Source organism: Gobius niger (assembly GCF_951799975.1).
Source record: "Gobius niger genome assembly, chromosome: 4".
In the NCBI taxonomy this organism is placed as follows: Eukaryota; Metazoa; Chordata; class Actinopteri; order Gobiiformes; family Gobiidae; genus Gobius; species Gobius niger.
In genome coordinates, this window is record NC_136855.1 from 24,372,935 (window position 1) to 24,382,378 (window position 9,444).

Consider the following 9,444-nt stretch of genomic DNA (forward strand, 5'->3'; position numbering starts at 1 on the left):
GACTTAGCAGGGGGTACTTGGAACTACTAAAAAAGTGAATCTGAACTTTATGTAGAAAGGAAAAGGTTAGGTTTACTTTGAACACAGCATTGTTTTTTATTTACAAATAGTTAAGTTATTGCTTTCTAAATAAAGAGCAACAGCTCCTGAGGGAGGGGCTATACAGAGTACCACTTAAGGGCCCAAGGGGTCCGCAAGACAAAAAAAGGTTAGGAACCACTGGTGTAGATTAGATGCTCGAATAGGACTTGCATAAAATAGGAAATTGCATATCAAGTTGTTTTGTGAAGATGAGATCTCAAGACTAAATATCAATGCAATAATCTACAAGCATTACTTAAGCAAGTTTATATTACATTTGTTTTCTCAGTTAGCTTATGTTAAATATATGTTGAAGAAAGTCCAAGTCCAAAATTAAAGGCTTGCAGGGATTTCCTTGAAATTTTGGATGAGCCCTCTGAAGCTTACAGCACTAGATGATGTAGTCTATTTCTGAGTAGAGATTGTCCGCCATGTCCTCTTCACTCGAGTCCTCTGCTTTTAGGCACATAGACCCTCGCCTGTCCAGCGGTACAAGAAACGTGTAGTAAAATGAAACATTTTCAGGACAAAGGATTGCATATAATTCCTCACCCTAAATGCTGACAGTGGAGATCTCCAACACATGGGCAGTGCTTCCTTGGCCCGTCATCCTGAAGGTCCCAGGACAGCAGCTCCATGAGGTGATTAGAGGCACTAAAGCAACGCTCACGCTCTATGGGCTTTGCCAGACAGATGGGGAATAGCAATGCTAAACCAGAAAAGATAAGTGTGCAAAACTATTTTAAAGACATCTTGGACAAAACTACTGTAGTAATGAGAAGCAGTTTGCAGAATGTCCCAAAGGCAGTCAAAGTTTTGTACCTTTATGGAAAGCACAGCAGAGATCAGGGTTGCAGTCGTTCTGGTTCTGACATGTGCTGCCAGCGTCTCCTTTGGTTCCATTTTGAGCACACTGGCCCCAAACACAAATCTGGTCATCACAGCACTCCACATCCCTGGTGCATGGCTAAAAACAATGTTTAATATTTCTAACCTGTTCACAGAAAATGCAGCCCTATACATCTGCTGAAACTAATGCAATAGCAGCACTTTTCTAATGTGCTCTCTCTCTCTCTTTTTTTTTGAAACACTGCCAGTCTAGTTATTCATAAAGAGTAACTTCACAGCATCAGCAGTTCTAAATGGGTCAGATTTGAGTAAAAACCACAGGTTCTTCTCCACAGAGCAAATTCAGATGACTATTACTGTGATGTGATTTTCTGCTTTTCACAGTGAATGAATGGAACTTTTAGACATGAAGCCTTTTACAACAGTGGTTCCCAACATTTGTTGCATCACGTACGCATATCCGTTTCATTTCTACTCAAAGTTCCCCTTATCTCGCAGGCGCTGCCAGCTATTTCGAAAATGATCAGCTAAAATTAGATTTATGAGTATTTTGGTTGTGTTTTGGGTTCAAAATAAGGCTAAAACACTCTTTTTGCAGGAGAATATCACATACTTTATACTTTAAAATCATATTGAAATACAGAAATGAAAAAATGTCAAGGACCCCCTTCCAAACGCTCACATACCCCCCGGGGTCCCCTCACTCCTGGTTGGGAAACACTGCTTTACAACATAGCAAATAAAAACACCACACTCCAATTACACTTGTGGACTCACTGCAATGCAGTCAAGGGTGACCCATGTACACAGATGTGTCACCTGATTTTACTTACCACGTCAAGAGCTTTGCAGGACATACATTTGGAGCTATACATTTGAGAAAAGCAGTATCTTCCCTTTCCACAATCCCCATCAGTGAGGCAACCCTGAAGTAAACAAGAATATTGCATTTATTTTGGAGCAGGAAACCAATTCAGAAAATAGCTGTGAGTTTGATCCAATAGGCTGGATCTGCCTTAAACAAATAAGTACAGGCCAACATCTTAGCAGTAAATATAAGTATATCTAAGTAAATGCGTCCACAAATAAATAGATATTTTAAATATAACATATGCATACATCATCTTATATATTATATTTCTTATTGTTGGACAAACTTACATGAGATATATTGTTGTCCAGGCCATTGGGGTTCGATGTAGAGGAATTGTTTGTGTCCTGCAATGTCAGTAGAGTTCATGGAGTTATTTTAAATGTATTTATTTGCTGTAATATTTGTTATTATGCTGATATACAGCCTCACCTGCGGAGATGAGTGGACAGACTGATTGAGATGAGCAGAAATCATTTCATTTGGAGCACTTGAAGGAATGTTTTGGGGGTGTGACAGGGGGTCACTGTCGTTATTTGACTGAAAAACAATAAAAAAGGGTGTTGACATAAAAGCTAGATGACTTTTACACTGGAATCAAAATATCGCAAGTCATGCATCATGAAGCGCAACTTGCAGCATACCTGGTGGGGCGCCAGCTCGGGTTTCACTTGCAGCTGCTCCTCTTTCACCGAAGGGCCATCGAGCTCTGTCTGTCTCTGAGAAAAAACATCTCCCAGGATGTGATTGAGGCCCGAGTCCACGATGTCAGGGAGGATGCCACGGGCTGGCGCGATCAGGAGCAACATAAGCAGAGTGACAGACAACATCCTGCCTGCACTGATGTCACTGCGGCTGCTGGACAGGGATGCTGAGCGGAGGGTGTGGTGGGGCTGTTTCTGCTGCTGCGAAGAAGAAGAACCACGTGACCACAATCGCACAGTCTGGCCAACTTCTCCACTGCTCGTAACTTTATGTTGTATAATTGTTGTTTAATGTTGTTTAACAAAATTATTTTCAACCTATTGATATTTTTACATTACACAGTTTAGCCGATAGTTTAAGCACAATGAAATAAATGAATACATTTAAAGCACTATTACGTGGGACTAATTCATCTAATTTGATGCGGACTGTGCATGGTTCAAGGATGAGTGGATTATTGGACGCTATAATTGCAGCGGACCCACCACGTGCTTCTTGTTGATATTTCACTGTGGTTGTAGACTTGCAGTTCACTGTCCGCCCACAAGATGGCCTCATGCCACGGCGAGTTTCCCTCGATGTCTGGCGGGCTGTGCCGTGGCTCTCCTGACGATTTAAAAAAATATATATATATATATTTTTGCCTACTGAAATGTTGATTACCCAAATAGTTCCACGTCAGGGGCACCGAAGACCCATATGACACACACAAAAAATATATAAACATCATCAATATAATAATCATCATAATCATGATTCATAATAATAACAACAGAAACTAGGACTGGATGTTGAAAGGTGATTGTTTAGTTGTTTTAAATTTATTTATTTATTTATTTATTTTTTGGGGCATCTTTTCAAGACTCATACCCATAGTCAGACCTCAGATCATTATGTGCTTTTTTGAGCCATTTTGAGCATATGCAAGCAGAGGGCGTGGTGCAATACTGTAGTGTCAGACTTCCAGCTCCGCCCATTAACGCTTGACTACTACATTTCTCTCACACGCGCCGCTGCTTGTTAGATTGACTTGGGACAGACCTTACCTATTCACCCGTAAAGGCTATTACTGACAGGAGATCACTGGGAGATTAAACCACTGGTGCTAAAAAAGGGTAAGTTAAGGTTTTCCCATTATTTTGATGTTACCTGCTGGAGTTGAGAGATATGTGATCTCTATTAGACCTGTCCAGCCTTAACATTGCATGGAATTGACCAATTTAACACTAGCCTATGCAAAAATAATGACCCACAGGTTACCACGAAAGGCAAGATCAATTCAACGGGCTATTAAATAACCATGTGTTTAAAGTTCTCTGTGGAAGACTGCAGCTCCTTTGTGACAAACCAGCTCTGATGTGACCTACACTGTACACCCATAAAAACACTTTTTTTTTCTTTTTCCCCCCATAAATCACTTCTCAGAGGAAGCTTTTCAGCCATATCTGTGAAGCAAAACAGGAGCGACTGCCTTTTGAATGGCCTCATAGTTGGGTTGTTTTGTATGTAGTCCCACCAGTGCTTGAAACTAACTCCTGTTGGTAGAGGTTAATGAACTCGACACACTTTATCTTTTCAGTCACTGCAGCTTACCTCACCTGTTTAGCTGCTTCTGGGCTTGTAATGACCCAAACAGCATTATAGAGAGAGGTGTGGTGTTGACAGTTTTTACACAGCTCCACTGTATAGAGCACTTGAGTGACATGAAGGTACATGCTAATGCTTTTAGGGTGACTGACAGCATACGTGTGTACATTTTTGGATGAAATGGCTTCTCAATTAAAAACCGGAATCGTGCTTAAGAGCAAGAAAGTAAAGCACTTAATGCTAGTCTTATCTCTCTGGACGACATCCAGACAGAATGATGAGTGTTGGGAGTCAATGCAGTGATTCACAACTTTAGTATTAACAAGTGTCTCACAAACACCAGCAGCTCATTTCCTGTGTGGCCTAATACCACAGCTGCAGAGGAGAGAAGAGTTCAGCTGGTACAACACCTTCAGTTGGCACCAGTTTTCCCAGACTCTGCCAACGAATGTGCTAAAATCTCTGACCAAGAGGCTTAACTTCAGGCTGATTTGCAGTATGTGGGAGAAGAGGTCAAACTCTCTTTTTTTGCGGATTTTGGTGAAACGCAGAATCTATACACGATCTCAATATTGCATGCACTCGTGATGACTGTTTGAAAGCGCAGTAAACCTGCTCCTTCCTCTCAGCAACGCTTCCTTCCTAATTCTGTGCCATGAAAGTGCTAACTGTTTGCGTGTGTCCTAGTTTCATCTGTGGCTTTTCAGGTCTTTTGAATTGCGTTCTGACCGCAGAGAAGCAGAAAAGAGGGGTCATTCAGTGTATATATTTGTCTGCAGCACCACTCCGGACAACAAATAACAATACCAATGAGGATAAAACACAGTACAGCCTCAAACATTGCTCCAGATTTTGATACTGCTCTGACTAGCTATCATCAAGTTGACCTTTGTACACTTGGCAATCATTTGAAGTGGCTACAGTTGTTGTTTACTGAGCCGGCTTGTGTTGATACTACGGGCTCACACGTCTTGTAACTTAACGCTCCTCTATTTTGAATCTGTTTTTAGTGATTGCTGGCTTACTGAGATTTCTATTCCTGCCCGGCCTGTAATCCTGCCTCCCAATCTTTCAGCATGTTTTGACAAATGATCTTGGATGTGCCAGAGAGTTTGCACCTGACCGTTTGGGTTGATATGTCCTTTTGGTCAAATGTCATCTAATCTAAAAAAAAAAAAAAAGGTGAATCTCGGTTAAGGTCAGGAAAAGTGGCGAAATGAATTGCCTTGGAGAGGATCTAGCTCTGTGCAGCTTTGTGCTCAGCTTGTCTTGATAAATCATTGTCCAGTGGAGCCATGTGGTGAACACACCTCCTGAGTTCAGAGGAGACCCAAGAGCCTATTTCTTTTCCGTAAATGAGTCGTTTTTTCACCTATGAAGATGACTGACACTTTTACAAGCGCCTGCCATTGTGTTTATCCAGCTCTTAACACTTTCTGAAGCACTGGCCTGCCTTTTCAAACGCTACAAGCGAATAACAATATGGTAAATATGGTAATACACTTCATGCAATAAAAGCATGTTATAAAGGAAATGCTAATACTTGTGTGCATTGACGGTGAAAGGCAGGGCTGAAGTCCACATGAAGTTTGTGCTGTTTTGGAGACCTACAGGCTGCTTATCAAGCCCACTGAGTGTTCCTTCCTGGTTTTCTTCCGTCTGCTCTGTAATTACTGTTACTGGTTGGCTATGTTACAGCAGGCACATTTTCCAACACTTCCAATGTTGCCCTTGTGCTGTCTGGCTTCCTATTGTGCTCCCAAAGCCTAGAGCTATGTGCACTGAAAAAACATTGTGCCACTGGTTAGACACTTTAGTTTTGTTTCATTCCGACTTCAGCCGCCTATTACACGATAATGTAGATTTTTGGAAAAGCTGAAAATACCTTTGTGTTGTTATGTCATCTATAATAAGTCACAACCTATTCACTTAATTTAACGACTTTTGCATAGAAACGGTCAAGGGACTCATATATTTTTACTCATCGGCCATAATTTAATAATTGTGGGATTCTTTTCCAAACCACATTTCCTGAAAAGAGTAAAACCTCAAATATGTAGTGTGCTATTACTGTTGATGATGCTTCATTTTACTGTTGTCGCGACCTAATCCTCCAGAGGCTTTGTTTGTAGTTGTGGTGGGACAGTGTGCGTGCATGTGCATGCTTTTTCACTCTCAGAACAGTCCAGGTGAGACAGGTACATTTTTCAGATTCTTCACATTCCTCGTGTTTAATATACAAGACACTGATCACATTATGAAAAACACAATACTATTATTCACAGTTTGGATCCGTTACAACATAACTCCTGCCCATTTTTCAGTTCCCCTGACGTAGATGCTGTGCACTTTATTGATGAGCTTCAGACAGCTTCCGTCTTTGGGACCATTCTTTAAACAGATGATATAAAAGCAGCTGTAAACTCCCTGATCCTCTTAATCATAAGATGCCAGGAGGACTGTGATGTATCGGTGGATAAGGCGGGAGGGTTTCTGTCTCTATTCTTTGTCTGTCATTAGTCGTATTTTTACAGCCGTTCTGTGGGTGAGCTCTGTCTGCCCACAAGTGACTTTCCATACAGTCAGAACTGAGATGGTGAAGTCATAGGACTCTGTCTCAGACAAGGCTGTGTGAGCACGGAGCGGCAGTGACTTGGCTCAGGGACAGTCCATGGTGCCTTTTTGTCAGACTCATTTAACAGATGGTTCCAATAATTATGAGCTCTTTTGGAGGGCAACTTGAAAGCTTGAAAAAAATCTTTTGATGTTTTTCATCAAGGACGATGCAATTGAAGCAGCACTAGGTAAAGTTAACATATACTATAATGTGATTCCAATATCAGGCCAATCCTTTGAACCAGCATGAGTGTACTGAATGCCCCCTGTGGCTGGACAAATCAGTGAAAACTATTTCTCATAGACATAGGGAGGGAAAAAAACAACAACAAACAAACAAACCAGATTTTAAAGCCACAACATGTAACATTTCACCCAATAAATAGAATATTTGTTTTGTTTTGAAATTACAGATATTTTTATTGTTAAAAAAAAACACCTAAAAACTGAAACTTTGCTGGAAACGGGATGTCTCCAGCCCGTCTCCATGGAGATATTGACTAAAGGCAGCCAACTACGAGGTAGGTAAATGGGAAAGGTCCTCATCCCAATCCATTCTTTAATTACCCACTGCAAAAATATCATTTTCTGTGTCATTAGGAGCATGTTTTGTTTTGGCAACAGTGTAAACCGAAATGTTGCACTGTGTGGCTTTAAGTTTCAATAGACTTCCTGGCTCAATCAAAACAAAAAATTCTCACTGCCAATTTTGTGTAAACTGGCTTAGTCTTCCAGCTCCAGATAGGTCAGTTTCTAGAGTATCTACACAAACCACATGGTAAATTTCACTGCGATTTCCCCTTCACAGACTCATGCCATGTCTGAGCGATGAAAGAATCTACATCATACATTAAGTGTCTGTCTCTGTCATCGCCGGGCACGTGCTCATGTGACTAGAGAAGGGGAATATGGAGTGGTTGTAGTGAATAGCTGGCTGCTGGACCAGTGGGTGGGCTGTAAAGTGGTGGGATCCTGCTGATGATGCGGTTTTGTGATCCACGTGGCACAGTGTTTAGTGACTGTAGAGAGGAGCCTTGGGGGACAGGGACAGGGACTAAGTATATGTGCATTTTTAGAGAGTGTGTAGCTGGTTCATAAAACACTGGCTGCAAATGGATTTCATACAAAGCCTGCACAATATAAGAGCTTCTTGTGAGATTGTGTCATCACTGAGGTCTTCCATCAGATTAAAATGTACTACGCTTAAAACAAAAGGACATGGCAGCTGGCAATTTGATGCATTGATGTTGTCGTGTGAACCACAACATGGCAAGTCCAAGACAAATTTCCCTATGGGACAAAAAAGTTTATCTTTTATCGATTTTCAGAGATACAATTTGCACAAAAATTGCTTTTTCTTTTTAATTTATATCTCTGTGTTTGAAAATGTGTTTCAAATGTGTTTCAAATACATTGCAAATTTATAACTGTTTCTATTTTAAACTCAAACTCAAACCAAAAAGGATGCAACAATTCTCAATATTATAATTGATCAATACGCCCTCTTTAATCCAATATGTTCAATATGAATGGATGTAGGATTGTAGATGTAATAATAGTATTTTCAAATGTTTCCCTTTTCAAAACTTGAATATTTTGCACTAGAATGTATTTTAACACTGCACAGCAGGTTGTGTAATTCTCTAATTCTGTTAGTTATTTTTTGTGAGTTATTTTTGCATGTTAGTCAAATAAAAAACATATCTTCTTTACAAAAAAAAGACAAATTTAACTTGTATTTAGCAGATTAAAGGTATTGAATGTTGAGTATTTATCAAATCGTGACTAAGTGAATCATTGCATTCCTAAAACCATTTAATGTAATCTTTTCATTATTTGAATGTCATTGAAAAGTCATGAAGTGAACCTTCGCACCTAATTCAAATAACATACGTGTCTTATCAGTGTTTTGCTAATGTGGGGCTAGTCTGTTTCGTTATTGTGTAACATTGATTGCCCAGAGGAATTCTTGTCCCTGTTTTTATGCTCTGATAAGACGCAGTAGTGAAAGAGTGAAATGACGCTGCTCTGTGGAGCTGCAGGCTGGTGTGATGTGATGTATTTGGCCTTAGCTGAAGCTTAGGCACATAATAGATGGGGCAGTCCCACTTCGCCACCTGAGGCCCTGTGGGCTGAGAATTACAGTGGGAGGATTTACTCCTGGGGTCCCTGTTTTTGGAGGATTTACTCCTGGGGTCCCTGTTTTTGTCAATAGATAATGATATCTATGTTTTTGTCAATAGATAATAATAGAGCTTGTTCACCCGTCTAAAGCTGTCTATTAAACTGGAGCCAAAGGGCAGATAAAATACATCTGCCTTTACTCTGTCTACTGTGAGGAAACAACAAACAAAGAAAAAATGTGGGACGCTAAAGTATCAAACCCAGTTTCTCTGGAAAGTGGCGGAAGCTGTGGCGTCCACCTGTGAGAGCTCACACGCTTCATGCAGAAAACCTCACTTTGACGTTTCAGGGATGGATATTTTGGACTCGTTTGAAAAACTCTTAATTGTTGATTGGAAAAAAGATTAATTTCAGCTTTGCCTGCACACAGATATTGCATAATCAACAACCAAATAATCATATCCAAACAGTCCTCACAATATTCATGTGTGACCAGCTTAGAAAGTGCTCAATTCCATAGTTTGTTCTTAACAAAATGTATAACATTTTAAAGGTATTTCTATAAGCACTATAAACCGTGAAACAATATGTTCAGAGTCTTGACTTTGCCT

General features: G+C 40.3%; 1 protein-coding gene across 1 annotated transcript; it reads right to left on the bottom strand.

The window, feature by feature from the left end:
• Positions 1 to 66: 66 nt before the first annotated feature.
• Positions 67 to 4,221, bottom strand: dkk3a (dickkopf WNT signaling pathway inhibitor 3a; the record flags this gene model as incomplete). Its single annotated transcript, XM_079554510.1, has 8 exons — positions 67 to 560; positions 634 to 790; positions 904 to 1,048; positions 1,764 to 1,856; positions 2,092 to 2,148; positions 2,234 to 2,341; positions 2,446 to 2,706; positions 4,105 to 4,221. The coding sequence occupies 8 exons, from the start codon at positions 4,219 to 4,221 to the stop codon at positions 473 to 475; spliced, it is 1,026 nt and encodes a 341-aa protein (XP_079410636.1). The 3' UTR covers positions 67 to 472.
• Positions 4,222 to 9,444: the final 5,223 nt, after the last annotated feature.